General features: G+C 37.2%; 1 protein-coding gene across 3 annotated transcripts in view; it reads left to right on the forward strand.

Moving 5' to 3' along the window:
- Nucleotides 1–24,913, forward strand: part of LOC123539304 (low-density lipoprotein receptor-related protein 1-like) — a 286,494-nt gene that overhangs the window by 170,927 nt on the left and 90,654 nt on the right. For all 3 annotated transcript variants that reach the window (XM_053530562.1, XM_053530564.1, XM_053530563.1), the window contains 5 exons: nt 9,958–10,089; nt 12,528–12,767; nt 18,246–18,371; nt 20,587–20,709; nt 21,057–21,173. In XM_053530562.1, coding sequence (XP_053386537.1) covers nt 9,958–10,089; nt 12,528–12,767; nt 18,246–18,371; nt 20,587–20,709; nt 21,057–21,173 — 738 coding nt within the window. The remainder of the gene's footprint in view (nt 1–9,957; nt 10,090–12,527; nt 12,768–18,245; nt 18,372–20,586; nt 20,710–21,056; nt 21,174–24,913) is intronic.

Below are 24,913 nucleotides of genomic sequence, written 5' to 3' on the forward strand. Positions count from 1 at the left end.
AGTATAATAAGCTAAGTAATGCTTTAAGGAAGTGTTTTTTAACTAACTTGGCAGATATGATCAATATACATATTTGTTTGAATCTTGTAAAATTGTTGTTCAGAACACTGAAGGACATGCGGATGTAACTTCAGCTACAGAGATCACTTCCATAACAGTTGAAATTTGTGGATTTGTTGCAATATCTGCCCCTTACAACAAGTTATTTTCTAAGCAATTAAGATGCAATGCATGGATAATATTGACAGAATGAGAGCTTTGGGATATTTAAACATGTTAAATCCAGTGCAGGAGAGAGAGGCTTGTCTTTGATAAGAATTCTATTTTAAGGTTGCATCGTGTTCAGATTATAATCTTGTTACTTTAAAGACACACAATGCTTTTTTTAAAACGTATGCTATTGTAAGCATGGTAAAATTGAAGTTTTGTACATTCTGACAGCCATAAGTTTGAATACATATTAACCTTTAGCCTGCTAAATTTCTATAATGAACTTGTCCATCATTCAATTTAGGCTGTACCAGTTAACAATCAAAGGGGTGTTCACTGAAAATTTACTGGCTGAATAGCAAACAGTACAGACCATGATCAGCCTGCACAGATCCGTGCAGGCTGATGTTGGTCTGCACTGGTCGCAAAGGCAGAATAACTTGCTGCCAGCAGGCTAAAGGTTAATATTTCCTTTTTTATGCCGTATCAAACAAATGAGCTCAGTATTGTACTATTATCTTGAATGTTCTATTTATATATTAGTTAGAAAATAAAAAAATATCACCCATGTTAAAGGACATAATTATAATTTTCCTTCTTTCTTTTTAGCTCACCTGTCACAAAGTGACAAGGTGAGCTTTTGTGATCGCGCGGTGTCCGTCGTCCGTCGTCCGTCCGTGCGTCCGTCCGTGCGTCCGTCCGTCCGTCCGTAAACTTTTGCTTGTGACCACTCTAGAGGTCACATTTTTCATGGGATCTTTATGAAAGTTGGTCAGAATGTTCATCTTGATGATATCTAGGTCAAGTTCGAAACTGGGTCACGTGCCATCAAAACTAGGTCAGTAGGTCTAAAAATAGAAAAACCTTGTGACCTCTCTAGAGGCATAATTTTCAATGGATCTTCATGAAAATTGGTCAGAATGTTCATCTTGATGATATCTAGGTCAGGTTTGAAACTGGTCATTTGCGGTCAAAAAACTAGGTCAGTAGGTCTAAAAATAGAAAAATCCTGTGACCTCTCTAGAGGTCATATATTTCACAAGTCTTCATGAAAGTTGGTCAGAACGTTCACCTTGATGATATCTAGGTCAAGTTCGCAACTGGGTCACGTGCCATCAAAAACTAGGTCAGTAGGTCTAAAAATAATAGAAAAACCTTGTGACCTCTCTAGAGGCCATATTTTTCATGGGATCTGTATGAAAGTTGGTCAGAATGTTCATCTTGATGATATCTAGGTCAAGTTCGAAACTGGGTCACGTGCCATCAAAAACTAGGTCAGTAGGTCTAAAAATAGAAAAACCCTTGTGACATCTCTAGAGGCCATATATTTCACAAGATCTTCATGAAAATTGGTCAGGACGTTCACCTTGATGATATCTAGGTCAAGTTCGAAACTGGGTCACGTGCCGTCAAAAACTAGGTCAGTAGGTCAAATAATAGAAAAACCTTGTGACCTCTCTAAAGGCCATATTTTTCATGGGATCTGTGTGAAAGTTGGTCTGAATGGTCATCTTGATGATATCTAGGTCAAGTTCGAAACTGGGTCACGTGCGGTCAAAAACTAGGTCAGTAGGTCTAAAAATAGAAAAACCTTGTGACCTCTCTAGAGGCCATATATTTCATGAAATCTTCATGAAAATTTGTCAGAATGTTCACCTTGATGATATCTAAGTCAAGTTCGAAAGTGGGTCACGTGCCATCAAAAACTAGGTCAGTAGGTCAAATAATAGAGAAACCTTGTGACCTAACTAGAGGCCATATTTTCCATGGGATCTGTATGAAAGTTGGTCTGAATGTTCATCTTGATGATATCTAGGTCAAGTTCGAAAGTGGGTCACGTGCCGTCGAAAACTAGATCTTCATGAAAGTTGGTCAGAACGTTCACCTTGATGATATCTAGGTCAATAGGTCAAATAATAGAAAAACCTTGTGACCTCTCTAGAGACCATATTTTTCAATGGATCTTCATGAAAATTGGTCAGAATTTTTATCTTTATAATATCTAGGTCAAGTTCAAAACTGGGTCACATGAGCTCAAAAACTAGGTCACTATGTCAAATAATAGAAAAAACGACGTCATACTCAAAACTGGATCATGTGGGAAGAGGTGAGCGATTCAGGACCATCATGGTCCTCTTGTTTAATAGATATCTTCCTGAGAAACTAAGTCTGACAAGACTACCTTGAAACTTACATGCATAAACAATCAAAGGGGCACTTTTATAAATAAACTTAAGAGGAACTTTTATGACATTTAAATGTCGTATGAAAATACCGAATTTTTTTTTTGCATCTAGTTGGTGCAATGTGATTTATAAATGCATATTTAAGTAATGTGATGAACAGTCTATAAGTCATATGATTGAGAATGTATATTTTCTTCATGTGATTAAAAATTTATGTAGCATAATTAATTGCTCAGTTTGTGACTCAGCAAGAAAGGGTAGCAATACATCGATAATTTCCTTACTCAGGGGAAATATCTTGTTTGTGGTCTTTCCGGAATACAATTTTTATACTCCACTAAGTACATAGTAAATACTGTAAAATTGTTAATTTTCATGAGGGACTAATTTCTTGGTAGCAAATACTGTAAAATTGTTTATTTTCATGAGGGACTAATTTCTTGGTAGCCTCAGTCCACAAAACTAAATCCCCACAAATTTCTGTTTCTTTGATCGTTTAAAAAAATTTGAAAGGAACAAATTCAAGTCCCCATGAAGCAGTAGTCTTTGACAAAACCGCAAAATTTAATGCTCATGAAATTAAATGACTTTACAGCAATATTGTTTTAGTGAAACTACACGCAAGGAGGATCTATGCAGCATTCAAATACAACTCAAGTCTGACTTGATGCACCACTGGTAATTACTATACCCCTTTCAAGGTCCTTGTGTTCAAGGTAGTGAGAGCACATTTCCATAATGTCCAGCTGTGCACAATTCTGCCAGCACACCACTTAGGCTTACCTAGTACACCTCTCAGCTGATGAATCACTAAAACTGACCCATTTTGCTACTCAGTGAATACATAACTTACACTGACCCATTGTACGAATACACAACTGTACAGCTGTGTGAATACACCACTCAGACTGACCAATTCTGCAGCTGTGTGAATACACCACTCAGCCTTCCCATTGTACAGCTGTGTGAATACACCTCTCAAGAGTGTCCTATTGTACAGCTGTGTGAATACACCTCTCAAGAGTGTCCTATTGTACAGCTGTGTGAATACACCTCTCAAGAGTGTCCTATTGTACAGCTGTGTGAATACACCTCTCAAGAGTGTCTTATTGTTCAGCTGTGTGAATACACCTCTCAAAGTGTCCCATTGTAAAGCTGTGTGAATACACCCTTCAGAGTGTCCCATTGTACAGCTGTGTGAATACACCACTCAGAGTGTCCCATCCCATTGTACAGCTATGTGAATACACCATTCAGACAGTCCTATTGTTCAGCTGTGTGAATACACCACTCGGAGTGTCCCATTGTACAGTTATGTGAATACACCATTCAGACAGTCCCATTGTACAGCTGTGTGAATACACCACCCAGACTGTCCCATTGTACAGCTATTTGAATACACTGCCCAGACTGACCCATTGTACAGCTGTGTGAATACACCACTCAGACTGATCCATTTTACAGCTGTGTGAATGCACCACTCAGACTGACCCATTGTACAGCTGTGTGAATACACCACTCAGACTGATCCATTGTTCAGCTGTATGAATACACCACTCAGACTGATCCATTGTACAGCTGTATGAATACACCACTCAGACTGACCCATTGTACAGCTGTATGAATACACCACCCAGACTGATCCATTGTACAGCTGTATGAATGCACCACTCAGACTGACCTATTGTACAGCTTGTGAATACGCCACTCAGTCTGTCCCATTGTACAGCTGTGTGAATACACCACTCAGACTGATCCATTGTACAGCTGTATGAATACACCACTCAGACTGACCCATTGTACAGCTGTGTGAATGCACCACTCAGACTGATCCATTGTACAGCTGTATGAATACACCACTCAGACTGATCCATTGTACAGCTGTGTGAATGCACCACTCAGACTGATCCATTGTACAGCTGTATGAATACACCACTCAGACTGATCCATTGTACAGCTTGTGAATACACCACTCAGACTGACCCATTGTACAGCTATGTGAATACACCACTCAGACTGATCCATTGTACAGCTGTATGAATACACCACTCAGACTGACCCATTGTACAGCTGTGTGAATGCACCACTCAGACTGATCCATTGTACAGCTGTATGAATACACCACTCAGACTGACCCATTGTACAGCTGTGTGAATACACCACTCAGACTGACGTATTGTACAGCTTGTGAATACGCCACTCAGTCTGTCCCATTGTACAGTTATGTGAATACACCACTCAGACTGATTCATTGTACAGCTGTATGAATGCACCACTCAGACTGACCTATTGTACAGCTTGTGAATACGCCACTCAGTCTGTCCCATTGTACAGCTGTGTGAATACACCGCCCAGACTGATCCATTGTACAGCTGTATGAATACACCACTCAGACTGACCCATTGTACAGCTGTATGAATACACCACTCAGACTGACCTATTGTACAGCTGTATGAATACACCACTCAGACTGACCCATTGTACAGCTGTGTGAATGCACCACCCAGACTGATCCATTGTACAGCTGTATGAATACACCACTCAGACTGACCCATTGTACAGCTTGTGAATACACCACTCAGACTGACCCATTGTACAGCTGTGTGAATGCACCACTCAGACTGATCCATTGTACAGCTGTATGAATACACCACCCAGACTGACCTATTGTACAGCTTGTGAATACGCCACTCAGTCTGTCCCATTGTACAGCTGTATGAATACACCACTCAGACTGACCCATTGTACAGCTGTATGAATACACCACCCAGACTGATCCATTGTTAAGCTGTATGAATACACCACTCAGACTGACCCATTGTACAGCTGTGTGAATACACCACTCAGACTGATCCATTGTACAGCTGTGTGAATACACCACTCAGACTGACCCATTGTACAGCTTGTGAATACACCACTCAGACTGACCCATTGTACAGCTGTGTGAATGCACCACTCAGACTGATCCATTGTACAGCTGTATGAATACACCACCCAGACTGACCTATTGTACAGCTTGTGAATACGCCACTCAGTCTGTCCCATTGTACAGCTGTATGAATACACCACCCAGACTGTCCCATTGTACAGCTATTTGAATACACTGCCCAGACTGACCCATTGTACAGCTGTGTGAATACACCACTCAGACTGATCCATTGTACAGCTGTATGAATACACCACTCAGACGGTCCCATTGTACAGCTGTGTGAATACCCCACTTAGACTGACCCATTGTACAGTCAGTGAATACACCACTCAGACTGTACATCCCATTGTACAGCTGTGTGAATACACCACTCAGACTGATCCATTGTACAGCTGTATGAATGCACCACTCAGACTGACCCATTGTACAGTGGTGTGAATACACCACTCAGACTGATCCATTGTACAGCTGTATGAATGCACCACTCAGACTGACCCATTGTACAGTGGTATGAATGCACCACTCAGACTGACCCATTGTACAGTGGTGTGAATACCCCATTTAGACTGACCAATTGTTCAACTCTGTGAATACCATCTTCTATTATAACTCTATGAGTTCACTGCTCAGACCAATTGTATAACTTCGTGAATACACCACTTAGTCTGACCCATATGTATGTTAGTGACTTCACCAGTCAGACTTATCCAGACAGACCAGTGGTAACACCATTGAAGCTTACCACATTGTAATCTCACTAGTCAGGCTGATTCATTGCACCACCTGTGAGAACATAGTCAGACTGGTTCAGTGCATCACTTGGGCTCATCCCTAGCACCACTTGGGCTCATCCCTAGCACCACTTGGGGAATACTTCTCACATGCACCAGGCTCATTCATTTCAACAGCAATCTGACTAAAGTACTTGATCTTCTAAACGAAGATCTGAGAACGACCCATTCACATTCGTCTTCTGTATATTTTGGATTTCCAAGATTGCTATTTTTATTTTCGCAAATCTATTTTTGTTTGAACCAATCAGACAACTTGTTCGAATGTTAAAGAGTAAGAAAAATTTGCAGTTAATCCAGGGCTCGAACCCGGGACCTCTCGCTTACAAAGCAAGTGCGCTACCGACTGAGCTAAACGGCTATCTGACATTTTTCTACATGAAAATTGTTAATATCAAATACCAAGGCATTTTAAAGCTTGCAGAATGTTGTAAGTTAACTTTTGATTGGCTAGCGGAAGGGTTGTCAGAACGAGGCCATCAATAGGTCGTTGTCAGATCCTATGCGTAGCGTAATAGGAGATGTACTTTAGTCAGATTGTTTCAACAGTCATTTGAATTACTACCCTGGTGTATCATATGCACCACTTGGTGAATGCACTTCGCCAGCATCCATTGCACCATTCTATGATTATTTTTAAAAACGCTGCTTAGGCTTACCTAATGCACGACTTAAGGAATGCATAACCCAGGTCTACACCAAAGTTGCACACCTGGTGTTCTATTTGGAGTTTCACTCGGCTAGGGCAGAGTTATAGTCCTTCACTTAGTGAAAAATACACAAAATTCTTAAAAGGTTCTGTTGCAGACATCTTAAAATATATTTCACCTAGAGTCATATAATTTATTTTTATTTTGTTGGGTTTAACATCGCACCGACACAATTATAGGTCATATGGCGACATTCCAGCTTTGATGGTGGAGGAAGACCCCAGGTGCCCCTCCGTGCATTATTTCCTCACGAGCGGGCACCTGGGTAGAACCACCAACCTTCCGTAAGCCAGCTGGATGGCTTCCTCACATGAAGAATCCAACGCCCCGAGTGAGGCTCGAACCCACATCGATGAGGGGCAAGTGATTTGAAGTCAGCGACCTTAACCACTCGGCCACGGAGGCCCCTTAGAGTCATATAAGGAAAATAGAATACATCTAGTATCATAATAAACCAAATGTTAATACACATTTCAAAGTTAAAGTTTGGCTAAGCTAAGGAAAAGGGAAAAAAATAGGAGCTTTAGGCAATACATAGTGTCCTGTAGTTTTTAGCAAATAACAAGTGATCTATAGTTGAAATTTCAGCCAACAAGGTTCATACCTTTCTATTATATTAATGATTCATCACATTAACTTGCCATTGACCTAGTGTTTAGTTATATATATATCCCGTTTTATTATTTCATTTCTCTTCTGTATTGCAATGAAATATAATGTGCAGTAACAGGTATGGGATGTATGTTCAGTTCTTGAGTACCATGTGGTTCTAGGACAGCAGATTTTAAAAGAATTGAAATCACAGTCTTGCCCTTGCATGATTGTTAGAGGCGACTAAATGGGGTTTTAACTCTTGGTTTTTCTGTACCTTTGTGATACCTGCAGGAATTCTGGGCCTCTGTGCTCGAGTGGTTAAGGTTGCTGACTGGGCCTCTGTGCTCGAGTGGTTAATGTTGCTGACTTAAACTACTTGGTCCTCACCGATTTGGGTTCAAGCCTCACTTGGGTGTGTTGAATTCTTCATGTGAGGAATCCATCCAGCTGGCTTACGGAATGTTGGTGGCTCTACCCAGGTGCCCCCACGTGATGAAATAATGCATGGAGAGGCACCTGGGGTCTTCCACCATTATAATTGTGCTGGTGTGATAGGAAACCCAACAAAAAGTCTTGGTTGGTTCTGTATAACCTGTACTGTGTTGGCACACTGTAAAACCAAAGTGTCAAATTTTGGGCTAATCAAAATTTACTATTTATCTAGAATACTTTTCTTGCTTCAGGTGAAACAAAAAATATTTCTGTTGGCTTCATTCAGATGCATATCACATATCTGACCTTTACATTTAGTTGGTTATGGACTTCAATTTGAGGATAATGGAGCAAAACAGTTCAGAAATTCTTCTTGATGTATTTAATAATTGAAGCCAGTTTCATCTGCATTATCATTTTCACCAACATTTTACGCTGTGGTCGACTCCTCCAGAAGAATGTCAAGTTATTTAATTTTTTAGCGAGTATTGTCACAATGCAGAAGAAGGCTTCCTTGTTTAACCCTTACCTTGCTAAATTCCTATAATGAACGTGCCCGTCTTTCAATTTGGGCAGTACCATTAACTGTTAAAAGGGGTTCTTACAAAAAAATAAAAAAATACTGACTGAATGGCGAATTGTGCAGATCATGATCAGACTGCATGGAAATGCAGGCTGATCAGAATCTACACTGGTTGCAGCATGATAAGGGTTAAAGTCTACTATAGACAGTTATGAATCTAAACTATGTTTGCTCCACCAAATTATAACAGACTGCAAGATTCAGATAGAAGTTGTGTATTAATTAACTAGTTTACAGATCTTCAAAACTTTACCATAATTATTGCTTGGAAATGTTGCTTTTATGCTAACAAGGATATTCTGAAAGTCAAAATTGGAATTTTAACACTTCGTGTTCAGACTGCTGAAATTTACAGTTAAAATTGTTTTCTTTGATGAATTAAAAACTAATCAATATACTATAACAATTTAATAAGTTTATTCTAGAACTAAGGCATGTTACAGCAGGAAAAGATGTTGCCCCTGACATGGCCTAATAGGCAGGTCCAAATTGCCCAGTCTTACTACATTATGCCCCAAAAAGAGATGTTGCCAAAAGGTCAATGAGTCACAGATTCATAGAATTTCCATTGATATCTTGGATATTGAGCCTAACAGCTCAATGGTGACTTGACAGAAAACTTTTCTTATTTGTAGATATTGATAGTGCATAATAACTCTCCTAGAAATAGATCAAGGCAGTGAATTTCCATTGATATCCTGTGACAGTTCAATGCCAGAGATGTCATGGTGACTTGACAGAAAACATTTCATGTTTGTAAATAATCATAGTGCACTATAACTCTCCTAGAAATAGATCAAGGCAGTTGTCTGTGAATCTTGGCACCAGTTCTCCTACCATTGTATAATTAATTCCAGTAAGAGATATTATCAGTGGGTACAGGTGTACAGGTAAAAATACAGACTAGATGTAACAATATGAAAATTGTGTTAATATTGGTTTTAGGTATCATTTTAGTTTTGTTAGGAAATATTTTGGCTTCACAGCATCTTGCTATCTGATATAGAATATACAGTTGCCTAAGTTGCCTGTTAGAATGAGATATGTTGATATATTTGAATATTAAAGGTGAGAGGAAGTTTATATTCAGCAATATTTGGGGACCTCAGTGGCCAAGTGGTTAAGGTCACTGACTTCAAATCACTTGCCCCTCATCGATGTGGGTTCAAGACTCACTCGGGGCTTTGAATCTTCATGTGAGGAAGTCATCCAGATGGCTTACGGAAGGTCGGTGGTTCTACCCAGGTGACCGCTCGTGATGAAATAATGCACAGAGGGGCACCTGGGGTCTTCCTCCACCATTAAAGCTGGAAAGTCACCATATGACCTATCATGTGTCGGTGCGACGTTAAATCCAACCAAAAAGAAAATGCAATATTTGATAAGGTTTAAGTCACGTTCTGTCTCAAACCCTGATCTCATCATGTCCTGTAGTATAACCCAGCAATTATGTTTTCCCCCAAATATCCCCAATCGAGCTGAAACTCTATCTATTTCTCAGTTCTCTTTTCTTTAATTTCAGCCAATTTCCAGTGTACAGGTCTTGGATACGAGGCATATGCGTGTTTAAATGGATTCTGTCTACCATTCCAAAAGAGTTGTGATGGCGTCATTGATTGTGTGGATGGATCAGACGAGCTTCGTACAACTTGCAGTAAGTATTACTTTGGAGCCGCTGTGGCAGAGTGGTTGAATCTATGTCCTTTTCAGTGTTATAAGTTTAAACTGTCAAAAGTGAAAAAAGTCTGTGCAAAACCTTCAGTAAGGTTCAACAAAGATGCTTTGTCTGTGTCATCATTGGAAGAAACCATGTAAAATTAAAAATAATAGCCAGTCTTAAAATGATGCCTACCCTGATTGTTTCGGGGGTCAGTGGGTCAAAGGTCAAGGTTTCAGTGATCTTGAGACTGAAAGGTATTTTTCAACAATAGCTGAAAAAAGCTTTTCCTAAGATCATCAAACTTCATAGCATTGTCTTCTGGTGAGGCAAAGGTCAAGGTCACAGTGATCATGATTTCTGATCAATAACTAGAGAATGTTTTTGCATAGAATTCAAATTTATAGGATAATTATCTGTGGTCTTCAGTGACCTCTAGTGTTTTGGGGTCATGATTTTAAAGACCAGAGTCAAAGTAACCTTATGACTCAAACTGGTTTAGGATATACAACTGGAGGATGCTTTAGTTTTTAGCCGTCAAACTTTTTAGCATGGTTCACTATGAAATTTTTGGTCATTAGGTCTAAGGTCAAGGTCACAGGTACATTGTTTGTGCTTGAAACTGAAAATTACACACCCTCTTGCCACAAACAGGGTGTGGTGGTTGGATATATTTGTTTTACAAACAACTTGTTTCACTAAATTTAAATTTTCATCTAAAAAATCTGCAGGAATTGATCTTGCATTCTAGGAGAACAGGAGATATAGTTGGATAAGAGAAGAATTGAATAATGAAAAAGTGTGTAACTTGCCTTCAGAAAAACAAGAATGGGAAATGGCTTCCAGAAATTATTGCTTTTTGCTCTGACATGTGTGAACTAGGATTTGATGTATTTGTAGAAATAAATGGATGGATCAATAAGAAATAACCATAAAACATTGTAGCATGTTACAAGCTCATTTTGAAAAAGGCTGTAGCTCAGCAAGGAAAGGACATGTTTTATATTGGAAAAAAAAACAGCTTTCTTCCGCAGCAATTGTAAGCAAGATGTGTATCGGCTTTCACATTGCCAAGTAGTGTCTGACTAACTAGGTTCTTGGGCAGTGTCCGACTACATAATACCTGTTCCAAAAAATTTAAGTTTAAACCACCAGATACTGTCATTTAGGTTTAAAAGTTCCCAGATTTGATTTTTAGATCTATTTACTGTCTTGGCAGAGATTAGGGATTAGTTATTGCATTATTATTTATGATAATCAACAAAACGTCTGGAAATTTGTTAATGCCATGGAGTGATTTCTGCCTTCTAATTGGTTACAAGGAACTGCAGCTTATTACAATGACAAGTTTTTCCTTTTGAGTGTTAGCATTGACATTGTTTACAATGAAGAAAAACTTGCTGGAAATTCAGTGCCATGATGATGACAAATTATCCCACAGGAATGAAAATTTTGTATAGAAATTTGTAAAGAAGCCCCTAAAGAAGTCATAAATCATATCTGTTTAAGATGATGTTTTATTTTTAGCTTGACTATACAGATGTCACAGTGACCTTGAGACTGGAAACAGTTTTTCAGTCAATAATAGGAGAACACTTAAGTCAACCATTGTCAGACCTCATAGGCCTCTTGTGGTCACTAGACGGCCCCTATTGCATTTGGGGAGCAGTAGGTCAAAGGTCAAGGTCACAGGACTTAAAGACCAAGAATTGTTTTTAATCAGTATCAGGAGAATGCTTAAACTTCAGAACCTGATTGGCATTAATGACCACCTTAATAAGACGATATGTCAGATGTAACATCCAGACACCTAACTGAAAAGTCAAGGTCACACATAGAGGTCTTTTATTTGTCTGCTCTAACTTTTTTTATGCATACTTGGATATTATTCAAATAACTTGCCACAAGCATTTACAAGTCAAGGTCACATATAGAGGTCGAAGGTTTAAGATTATTTTATTGTCTACTGTATAACTTCTATGCGAGCATGGATAACACAAACAATCACCGTTTCAAAACAACTTGTCCTGTTTCAGACCCTTACTTCTACTTTTAAGGTCAAGGTCACATTTAGAAGTAAAAGAATTTATATCATTATTTTTGTGTGCACTAGGCCATTTGTATGAATGGATGGATATTCAAGTAACTAGGCACAAACATTTAACATAACTAGGCAATGTGTATTGTGCAGGACCTACTGACATCAGCTTGAAAGGTTAAGGTCACCTGTCAGAAATTAAAAGATTTTATATGAATGTATGACTATTTATGTAACTGTGGGAAAATATTCAGCATTACTAGAAGTTTTGTTGGGTGTAACACCATTTTTTGCTGTCACATTTCCAGTTTTTTCTTATTAAGTTATTTGTGGTTGTAGACTTGTTTGTTGAATTTTTAAAGTGACACTGTTTTAAAGTATTTTGTGTTTATTGTAGAAGACCGATCATGTCCACCTACGATGTTTAGTTGTTCTAACAGAACTCAAGGACAGTGTATTGCCTTGTCCAAGAAATGTGATGGAATCGTTGACTGCATGGACGGTTCTGATGAGGCGCTCTATGTCTGTGGATGTCGAACAGATGAATTCCGCTGTAAAAGTGGTGTTTGTATTCCGAAAGAATATAGATGCGATGGCAACGGTGATTGTCTTGACAACAGTGATGAAGTGGGATGTGGTTAGTGGTTTTTTTGGTCATTTCATAGAGAAATATTTTGTTGAAATTAATTCTTTTCTTTTTAAATTTCAGTAGTTTCAGTTTAACATATAGATATATGAGTTTAACATATAGATATACAGTCGAAACTCGGTATCTCGAATTTTAAGGGACTGTGCTTTTTATTTCGAGATAACCGAAATTCGAGTTACGAGGAGGGACTTATATGGACAGAAATGAGTACACATTACGAAAAGATTTGATAAAAAATAGAAACTGTTTCCTTGATGCCGTCTATACGCTGTCGGCACTTTACGCGTACACGATTCCGTACAGTTTGTGTTTATCAAAGTTTTTATCAGTTTTTCGAAGAATAAAAATGATATTAACCTCAAAATTTAATGTTTTTGAGTCAAGTTTCCTTTTCGTACCATGTTTCTCTGCCGGAGGATTGACAGCATTTCATTTTGACATTTTGAACGAATGATGCTTTCCCTCTAGAAGTTAATGTTTATACAGTCACATCGCGATTACCTCTGACAGCCCTTTTTTTGTAAATTTGGGGAAGGGTACCAGGTCCCTTTTGGAGGGGAAATTTACGTTGCGAAATCATTGTTTGGAGGAATATATTTGCTGAAAAGTTGTTAAAATCAGGACTGAAAATCAAAACTAATTTCATTTTTTTTTGCATGGGGAATTTTTGGCCAAGGTGGGGAAAAAAGTATACTTTCTAGATTGGGGAATGGGGCCGAATTTCGGCCGTAAATTCAGCATAAAATAAGGCCTGTCTGATTAATCTTTATTAAAGATCCCAACTGTTCAAACTAATAAATTCATAAGTTTAAATTAAAAGCAATTTTCATAACATCCCAAAAACAAATGACTGCTACTTAAATTATCATTATGGCACATGCGAACAAGTATGACATCATCTCACTTTGATAATCTTTCTGGATAGGCAATAAACATTGACATGTGTTAAAAACTAGCCACATTCACAATGACATGTGTGAATTTTTATCGCATATTTTTCTCATTTCGACTTACAGAGTTTAAAATGCTCTTGAATTTTTTATTGACGGGACTGAAAATCCCTTTCGACACATCCGGAGTTTCGGTAAGTCAAATTTTGACCTAACCGAAGTTGAATTACATATTATAAAGAAGGAAATTTGACGGGACTTGAAAATTTCTTCGACTTAAGCGGAATTTCGAGGTAAGCGAGTTTGAGATACCGAGTTTCGACTGTATAATGAGTCTTGTTTGTTAAGAATAATCTTGATATATTTATGTCTCTCCCCCACCCGCAACTTGCAGCAGACATGCTGTTTTTGCCCTGTCCGTCTGTCACACTTCATTTCCAATTAATAACTGGAGAACCATTTGACCTAGAACCTTCAAACTTAATAGAGTGATGTTGCTTATGGAGTAGGTGACACCTATTATTTTTAGGGTCACTAGATCAAAGGTCAAGGTCACAGAGACCAGAACATGGAAAACTTTCTGATCAATGACTTGAGAACCATGTGACTCAGAATGTTGAAACTTCATGATTGGACAAACAGAGTAGATGACCCCTATTTACTCTGGGGTTACTTGATCAGAGGTCAAGGTCACAGAGCATAGAAAATGTTTCTGATCAATAACTTGAGAACAATCCGACCCAAAACCTCAAACTTCATAGGGTGATAAGACTTGCAGATTAGATGACCCCAATTGTTTTTAGCTCACCTGTCACATAGTGACAAGGTGAGCTTTTGTGATCACGCAGCGTCCGTCGTCCGTGTGTAAACTTTTGCTTGTGACCACTCTAGAGGTCACATTTTTCGTGGGATCTTTATGAAAGTTGGTCAGAATGTTCATCTTGATGATATCTAGGTCAAGTTCGAAACTGGGTCACGTGCCCTCAAAAACTAGGTCAGTAGGTCTAAAAATAGAAAAACCTTTTGACCTCTCTAGAGGCCATATATTTCACAAGATCTTCATGAAAATTGGTCAGAATGTTTACCTTGATGATATCTAGGTCAAGTTTGAAAGTGGGTCAAGTGCCATCAAAAACTAGGTCAGTAGGTCTAAAAATAGAAAAAGCTTGTGACCTCTCTAGAGGTCATATATTTCACAAGATCTTCATGAAAATTGGTCAGAACGTTCACCTTGATGATATCTAGGTCAAGTTCGAAACTGGGTCACGTGCCATCAAAAACTAGGTCAGTAGGTCAAATAATAGAAAAACCTTGTGACCTCTCTAGAGGCCATATTTTTCATGGGATCTGTATGAAAGTTGGTCTGAATGTTCATCTTGATGATATCTAGGTCAAGTTCGAAACTGGGTCACGTGCCATCAAAAACTAGGTCAGTAGTTCTAAAAATAGAAAAACCTTGTGACCTCTCTAGAGGCCATATTTTCCATGGGATCTGTATGAAAGTTGGTCTGAATGTTCATCTTGATGATATCTAGGTCAAGTTCGAAAGTGGGTCACATGCCTTCAAAAACTAGGTCAATAGGTCAAATAATAGAAAAACCTTGTGACCTCTCTAAAGGCCATATTTTTCATGGGACCTGTATGAAAGTTGGCCTGAATGTTCATCTTGATGATATCTAGGTCAAGTTCAAAACAGGGTCATATGCGGTCAAAAAACTAGGTCAGTAGGTCTAAAATTAGAAAAATCTTTTGACCTCTCTAGAGGCCATATTTTTCATGGGATCTGTATCTTGATGATATCTAGGTCAAGTTTGAAACTGGGTCACGTGCGGTCAAAAACTAGGTCAGTAGGTCTAAAAATAGAAAAACCTTGTGACCTCTCTAGAGGCCATACTTGTGAATGGATCTCCATAAAAATTGGTCAGAATGTTCATCTTGATGATATCTAGGTCAAGTTTGAAAGTGGGTCACGTGCCTTCAAAAAGTAGGTCAGTAGGTCAAATAATGAAAAAACGTTGTGACCTCTCTAGAGGCCATATTTTTCATGGGATCTGTATGAAAATTGGTCTGAATGTTTATATTGATCATATATAGGTCAAGTTTGAAACTGGGTCAACTGCGATCAAAAACAAGGTCAGTAGGTCTTGAAATAGAAAAACCTTGTGACCTCTCTAGAGGCCATACCCTTGAATGGATCTTCATGAAAATTGGTCAGAATGTTCACCTTGATGATATCTAGTTAAAGTTTGAAACTGGGTCACATGCCTTAAAAAACTAGGTCAGTAGATCAAATAATAAAAAAAACTTGTGACCTCTCTAGAGGCCGTACTTTTCATGGGATCTGTATGAAAGTTGGTCTGAATGTTCATCTTGATGATATCTAGGTCAAGTTTGAAACTGGGTCAACTGCGGTCAAAAACTAGGTCAGTAGGTCTAAAATTAGAAAAATCTTTTGACCTCTCTAGAGGCCATATTTTTCAATGGATCTTCATGAAAATTGATCTGAATGTTCACCTTGATGATATCTAGGTCAGTTTCGAAACTGGGTCACATGCGGTCAAAAACTAGGCCAGTAGGTATAAAAATAGAAAAACCTTGTGACCTCTCTAGAGGCCATATTTTTCATGAGATCTTCATGAAAATTAGTGAGAATGTTCTGATGATATCAAGGTAAAGTTCAAAACAGGGTCACGTACCTTGGAAAACTAGGTCAATAGGTCAAATAATAGAAAAACCTTGTGACCTCTCTAAGAGACCATATTTTTCAGTGGATCTTCATGAAAATTGGTCAGAATTTTTATCTTGATAATATCTAGGTCAAGTTCAAAACTGGGTCACATGAGCTCAAAAACTAGGTCACTATGTCAAATGATAGAAAAAATGGCGTCATACTCAAAACTGGGTCATGTGGGAAGAGGTGAGCGATTCAGGACCATCATGGTCCTCTTGTTTGCGTCACTCGATCGAAGCTAGGTCACAGGAGCCAGAACATAGAAAACCGTTTCTGAGGGGCAAGAACATGGAAAACCATTTAGGATTCATAACTATAGAACCACTTGACCCAGAACATTGAAATTTCATTGGATGATCCCTATTGCATTTCAGTCACTAAGCCAACCATCAGTGTCCCTTTGACTTTTGCTCCTGTCACCTATTCTTGCCTACTACTACTATGTTTTGGGGAATCCATGTGCTTTTCTACAAAAACATCTTGTAGTTACAATCTTGTTTCAGAAATTTAAATGGAATACCATTTGATTAATGGTCGAGGAAGTGGAATTTTTGTTTTTGCTCTCAACCTTGTTATTAAAGTCTAGCTGAAGTCAAATTTCATGTGAAGGAACTGTTAAAATAGCTTTCACTTGGAAGACAATCACTACTTAAAATTACAGGGAAGCTCTCAGGCTCACTTCAGCAATTCATGTGTTCCCAAGCTGTTTTCATTATAATTTCTATGATTGGATCACTTGAAAACATGGAGAACTTGAGAAGTTTACTCATCTTATTAGTGACTGATGTTTTCCTGTATGCCAAATGGGGTACAAGTTTTCTCAGTTCACATCAATAGACATCTGTTTACTTGCGTGTAACCACAACAGATCCTTTTATTATACAGTCAGGATTTTCCTTGATGCACAACTTTGTGCGTTTTAGCACAGTGATTTTCAAAATTACCCTTAAAATAATTCTGTATGGGTCATTGATGTTGCATCTTAATTACTGGTCAAAATAACTGCGTCGCGAATTTTCGTACTCAGTATTTTTAAGTATCCATTCGCGCAGGTGCAAAGTAGTAAGGTAGACTACATTCTAGATTTAATTATCTGATAAACCTTTCAACAAAAATGGCTCACTAACAAAAGATGACGTGTTTTCTGTCTTCTGCACGTGAGGAAAGCCCAGTCACTGCCCTGTCCGCAAACGAAACCGAAACAGAAGCTACAAACCTTAAACGGCAAGATGAAATGCCAGCCTTGTATTGCGAAAAACGATAACAAAAATTGCGTCTATTGACGCTTTCAAAATCAATTGTTTACCGATAATGATTGCATGCTAGACTGTAATTATTATTTTTATCGATGCATTTATTACAAGAAAATCATGTACTGTAAGCCAGTGAAGATAAACTTATTTATCCGAGTAAATGTTATTATCTTCACCATTTATTTTCCCGTACTTTGTCAAAGCATGACAAACCAACATCCGTAGTTTATTTGGAGTGTGACTGGGTGGTGGAGATGACAAAAATACAGTGAAAGAAAAAGAAAAACTTCTGTGCAAAAACAATTTAAGCAAAACGAATATGATTAAGTAAAATGGAAATGTAGTGTACAGGAGAATATTATTTGTCTACTGTGTGTTATATTTGAAATTTGTTTGTTGTACATAATACTTCTTTCATAAATTTTAGTGACAGTATTAAAAATGTCATTTAGTTGTAATTTTATTATGGCGAGTGACTGTTCACTAATGGCGAGTAGATTAATTACTGGCTACTAGTCCTGCAGGGCGAGTGGTGTGGAAAAAACATTTACACCCCTGAATACTAATATCACTTTCTGTTTAACTGTTTCAGATGCAATACAGTGCCAGGAGGGCTACTGGAAATGTAAAACAGGAAAAACATGTATCCCAGAGAATCGTAAATGTGACAGCCATAATGACTGCGGTGACAAAAGTGACGAGGCTAATTGCACAAAAAGTATGTTATATGCAATGTTTCCGTTAAATCTTTAAATGTTAATGTTTGCATTTCTTTTGTTTAATCAGATTTGGAGAAATGGTATACAGTGCTTTAGGGTATAGCGGATTTTAGGGTATAGGGGATAGGTTGATAAATTTTGCATTTAGACTTGAATTATTGTATAAATTTTCATATCATTCTTTTATTGGCATGCAGACAGACATTTTGACATACATTTTAAATGATTGCTTGTTGTGTTATTTTTCGTATGTTATCAAATAAAAATCGAGGCTATCCTTTACTGGCTAAATGAGCGTGTATGTAAAAAACATCAATGAATGAAAAGTATTTGATAGAAATTTAAAAAGCTGAATGTTTTTGAAAAGAGAATACATTATTATTCTGATTTATAGTATAAAAAATATTGGGAAGTTTGTTTAGATGTGGATTTTAAATTTTAAACTAATAATGGAAAAAATGACCAAAGCTATCCTGTACACCTTATAACCACCACGTATGTAAACAATAGCATGGAGAGAAAAATCACATGAATTTCTATTAAATGCTGAATGTTTTGAAAAGAATAGCTGTTTTCTGTCTGATATACAGAAAAAAAACTACTAAATTTTGTTTCTTTGAATTAGAATGCAAGAAAAATTAGTTAGCTATCCGCTATACCCTAAAGCACTGTATTGTTTGGTGAGTCCAGAACATAGTGAGGTTTGGTGGGTTGCCATAGGAATCACATGCCCCTCAGCTGGAAAGTCGCCATATGACCTATAATTGTGTTGTGTGAAGTTAAACCCAACAAAATAAATAAATCTGCATCGTGTCCTAAAATAAAAACACAGTCTTGTGTTTCGCAAATTCTTAACCCTGCAAATAAGGCTCGTAATCATGTAATTGCTAAATAAAGACTATGTTAAAGTTTTCATGGCTGCAGTAATTAAGTAAATTATTAAGTAAATATTTCATTATGCCATAGTATACAATACAATACTATACCAACCAGTCAGGAAAATGATTATAGTTACATGGTCTATCAGGCCCAGAAGTCAACAAATTTTCAATGTTAACGGTTTTCTTAATGTGATCTGAAATTATTACAAGTAATGTTTTCTTCTCTCATGGAATAATATGATTAATATTATTGATACTTGCCTACTATGAAAAAATATTTTAAAATTCTGCTTTAAAGGGACTAACCAAACATTTTAGGCGAAAAATAATTTCTCTCAAAAATCCATAAAAGGAGTACTCTTAAAAGTGACTAGTGGTACAAACTTATTGACATAAGATTTTTGCAAGATATTCTTATAAATAGCATAATAAATGAACATGTCAAAAAATTTCACCCAAACTTTGAGCAAGTAGCTTTAAATGATCTTTGCTTGAAGACGCTGATATCTGTATACTTATAGGACAGACATTAGCTGAAGACAGAGGGCATATGTTTTAACCTAGGGTTGACTTGTCATTTTTTTTTTTAAAGCAAATTCTTAGAACACTCTTTTCTTGCTAATACCCACTCCATTGTACATACCCTAAGTAATAAATATCTTCCCTTTAGTTAATATCATATGAGCCACTATCTGTAACACTTGAGCCCGCTCGGTTAGCTCAATAACGAGTGTGGATCTACAGATTGCGAGGCCGTTAGTTTGATCCCCAGATGAAGCATATGACAATTTGATATAAGATATTGTTCCTGAAATCATTTGTCCTCCACCTCTGTTTCACATGGCAAAGTTGGCAATTAACAGGTTTGTACTGGTACAGAATCCAGGAACACTGCCCGGCCTTAAATAAGTGAAATACTGTTGAAAAACTGCACTAGACCCATAAACAAACAAACGGTAACACTTGAAACTTTGGGTGTTTTTTGGTGTTTTTTTTTTTTTTTTCAATAACAATCTTATATAGTAGACGCAACTGACGCGGGGTTTACTTAGGTTATTCATATCGATTATTATATATAATCAGGCGTTAGGTAGCATGTATATTATGAATAAGTGTGTACTTTGCAGTATCATATATACTTACATTGATCAGTTAAACTTCAAATCCCTATTTATTTACATATATATTTCTTTTTTCGTGCAGCTGTGTTTCGTAATCTTTTCAATATAGGTTGTGCTCATTTGTACTATAATGCAAGTCACATCGGTCAATTTGGTCACTATAGTAGATATAATGGATGATTTGAATGTATAACAAGATATATCTGTTACAGCAAGCTGTGCAACAAACATGTTCCAGTGTCAAAGTGGAGAGTGCATATATGAGAACTGGCATTGTGACCGAGACTTTGACTGTGAGGATAATTCTGATGAGCAGGGCAGCCATGCCAACTGCAGTAAGTTACCATAGCAACCAATGTAACTGCTTGTTTCAAGTTTTTATACATATTTAAGTTACAGAAATAAGACAGTGCAGTTCATCAAGTCATAAGTAGCCAAAGACCCTTGATAACAAACCCTTTAGGCCTACTGTTCTTACTCATTGCAGTGTTTTGCAAACAGTAGAACATATAAATTTTAAGTTATACTGGATATTGACCTGTATTATCTAAAATTATTCTTGCCAATTGAAATAGTGCATTTGACAATCAAATCCAGAACTAAATATGAGCTGAAAAGTTTCCATTTTATGGTAATTGAAATATATATATATATAAGTTTTGTAAATATTTTCTATTTTCAGCATACCATTGTTCAAATACACAATTCATGTGTAGGAACGATTCATCCTGTATTTCCGTGAATTGGGTCTGTGACGGCAATTATGATTGTCAAGATAGAAGTGATGAGGCAAATTGCAGTAAGTTTTTTTTGTCTCAGCATTTACATATTGGCCTATTACAAAGTAAATGCTAGCTTATGTCTCCATTTTCCTTTAGGATTGTTGGATGTAAATGTCCTTCAATTGTTGACAATTTCTTTGAAGAACATATCGAGGGCTTGGTGCAAAACTATTGTAAGTGTATATAAATAAAGAACAAGATACAATAGTTCTGTGCCAAGCCCTCCATATTGTAAACCATTAAACCGGTTTCAGTCAAACATTCCTTTTGTGATCCTCTTTCATTTTTAGTCCATAAGTGCAATATTCTGGTTACCATGGCAACGAAGGAAGAAAGCTGAAAAAATGACTAGGTCGAAGATCATAATCACTCTTTGATGTCAAAGATTAAAAAACTATATTTCAGATTGTTTGATGGATTTTCAGACAACTACAATTAAATATTCACTTTCATTATAAAAAGAGAACAATGCATGATCCAGGATGAATGTCAAACTTGGAGTTCAGATAGTTCAAGGTGACTTGATATCTTAGAAATTGTTGGAAGGATTTTCATAAAAACAAGCAAATAAGCCCGTCCGCTTAGCTCAATAGGGAGAGTGCAGATCTATGGATCTTGGGGTAGTGAGTTCGAGCCCTGGGCGAGGCGTATGTTCCCCGTGGCGATTTGATAAAAGACTTTGGGTCTGAAATCATTTGTCCTCCACCGCTGTTTCATGTGGGTAAGTTGGCAGTTACTTGCAGAGAATAGGTTTGTACTGGTACAAAATGCAGGAACACTGGTTAGGTTAACTGCCTGTCGTTACATAACAGAAGTACAGTTGAAAACGGCATTAAACCCAAAACAAACAAACAAATAAACCAAGCAAGGAAGTTCAACAATAAGCAGAGTGCACAATGCAGGTCACTAGGTCAAAGTCAAGGTCACACTTGAAGGTCAGAGGTGATGATCACAACACTACCTACTTTGTATCAAAGCTTTGTCTAGGGGTATGAATAGCCTGTAGATGTAAAGTCTTGAATACCAACAAAGGAATGTCATCAGACAGCATGCTATATAAGGCACAAATTTAAGTTCTGAACCCCAAATTTACTGAAGTGACAGTGAATATATCTCATTTGTGTATGGAAACCAAACACCGCCATATTTCCATTATCATTTATCAACACATGAGTGTAGCTGTTTAACTGGTTATATCAATATTTTATAAGGGTAAGTAGTTCCAGCTTTTACCGTAATGAGTAAAGTTAGATATATGGATAGCACATGCAGACTTCTATGAATAAATCAGGAGACCCATATTTGCAGGGTTTAGTTTGAAACAGTTGTAAATCATATGAAATAAAGAAGAGATATGATCTTTTTACACTAAGTCCTCATTTGCTTTCTTCCATGCTTCTTGTAGTGTTAAATTGAATTATAGGGTTAGAAGCAAATGACGCTGAATGCAAATTACAACAACAACAAGAGAGAATTTTTTTAGAAAGCAGAAAATTATTGCTTTATTTTTTAAGAAGGCCATGATACTTAGTTACTGACAAATTTTTATATTATAAGTTATGGATATACATAATCCATTAATTATAAAGCTTTTTATTAAGCGACTGTTAATTGCGGGGACCTGGGTTCGATAGACATTTGGGGCAAGTTTTATGCTTCTTGATTTTGCATTTTTAAGATAGTTCAGAAACAAAAACTCGTGTTCAAATGTTTATAATATGTCCAAACTTTAGTTTTAAAGAAACACAAGTTTTTAGCCAAAATCTGGAGGTCATTGTCTCCAGTTGAGGTGAACATTATCTAAGAATAAACAAAGGAAACATGTTTGAAATCATTTCTTTTCAACCTCTAATTCATGATGAAACGGAAATCCAGGAAAAACACCAGTTAGATCCACAGATTACTGCTTTATAACTGAAAAACTGTTAATAAACTCATTAAAAACAAGTAAGATTTAAGGGACAGAATGTAGAAAATTACACAAAGAATCTAAAGTTTTGACTGGTGCTTCATTATTCAGGAGAAGGTGTGTGCAGGGCCATTCAGTAATTTAAGTCACTGCCATACAATTCCAGCTAATATAGCATGTAGCTGCTTGATCCAAGGTGTAATTAATTCACCTCAAAATTCAGCATTTACACAGAATTTGATCCAGTGTGTCATTTAACATATTTTTTTTTTACTATTAAATGGTGTTACTAAAAAGTCTTTGCATACAGAAAATACAGAAAATCTCTGATCACGGCATCAAACAAGGATAATATAAGGAAAATGGCTCGACACCAAAATGAATTGCACTGGTGGATCTTCAGTCCTAAAGCAAGCAATGTTTTGCTGTTATTATTCCAATAAAATTTTCTTCAAAGCAGGTGTATACAGAATACCATTTGAATGTTCTATAAACAAGTAATAAGGCTTTTAATTTTATGTGAAATTTAGATAAATTAACTGTCTTCAAAAATATATTCAAATATTGAAACCTATGACAAATATCTGAGATAGCATTTTACAGAATATAGGAAATGACAAGAAGTCAAGGATATTTTATGACAACAGTAAGGTTATTTTTTTTTATGGCTTCAAAACAAGGAAGGAGGCTTGTACAATATGCCTCATCTAGTCTAACAAATGGAAATAGCAAGACTGTTTATTCTCTTGCTATTCCTATTTATATGTGATTTGTCAACATTCATCTGGATAAATGGAAAGATTTATGTTGGTGGATATAACAGTTTTAGACAAAAATGTCTGGCTGTAGACTTAAAAATATGAATATATACTCCTTAGAAATAGCATGTTTGTAGGAGTAACCAATGATGAATATGCTTAATGCATTAGAAACTGTCTGGTTGATGGAACACTAGTTATAACCATGTCTTCAAGCAAAAGTTACTGTATTATAAGGGTTTAGATTGTATAAAGGCATAGGTTGTATGTAATTTTAGTTGTAGGAATATGGTATTAAATACAGTGCTGCAGCGAAACAATTTAAATTTTGATGCTTCCATAACTGCATTTGTTTACATGTGTTATACCCTTACATATGAAATCATTTTAGGGTTGGTCTTGTGTATTAACTTGATTGAGGTGGCCTACTTTTTATGCCCCCAAAGGGAGGCATATTAGTTTTCAACTGTCTGTCTGTTCGTTCGTTAGTCACAACGTTAACTTTTTGCATGAAGGCACTTTACTTGTGAACCACTGCACCCAGGACCTTCAAACTGAACATGCTGATAGTACTTATTGAGTACAGGACCCCTACTGACTTTGGGGTCACCAGGTCAAAGGTCAAGGTCACCTGGTCAAAGGTCAAGGCGCTGCAGGGGCATTTGTCACCATTAGTGACAGCTATTATATACTTTAAAGTGTGCCCGCCGGCTTAGCTCAGTAGGTAAGAGCGTTGGTCTACGGATCGCGGGGTCGCGAGTTCGATCCTTGGGCGGGGCGTATGTTGTCAGTGACTATTTAATAAACGACATTGTGTCTGAAATCATTAGTCCTCCACCTCTGATAATTCATGTGGGGATGTTGGCAGTTACTTGCGGAGAACAGGTTTGTACTGGTACAGAACCCAGGAACACTGGTTAGGTTAACTGCCCGCCGTTACATGACTGAAATACCGTTGAAAAACGGCGTTTAACCCAAAACAAACAAATGCTTTAAAGTGGTACCAATAAACCTGTACAGCTATGAGCACCATGAAGTGTAAACTATTGGGCATGACTTTTTTCCAAGATTGATGCAAGCATTGCAGAGT

Source organism: Mercenaria mercenaria, chromosome 18 (genome assembly GCF_021730395.1).
Source record: "Mercenaria mercenaria strain notata chromosome 18, MADL_Memer_1, whole genome shotgun sequence".
Lineage (NCBI taxonomy): Eukaryota > Metazoa > Mollusca > Bivalvia > Venerida > Veneridae > Mercenaria > Mercenaria mercenaria.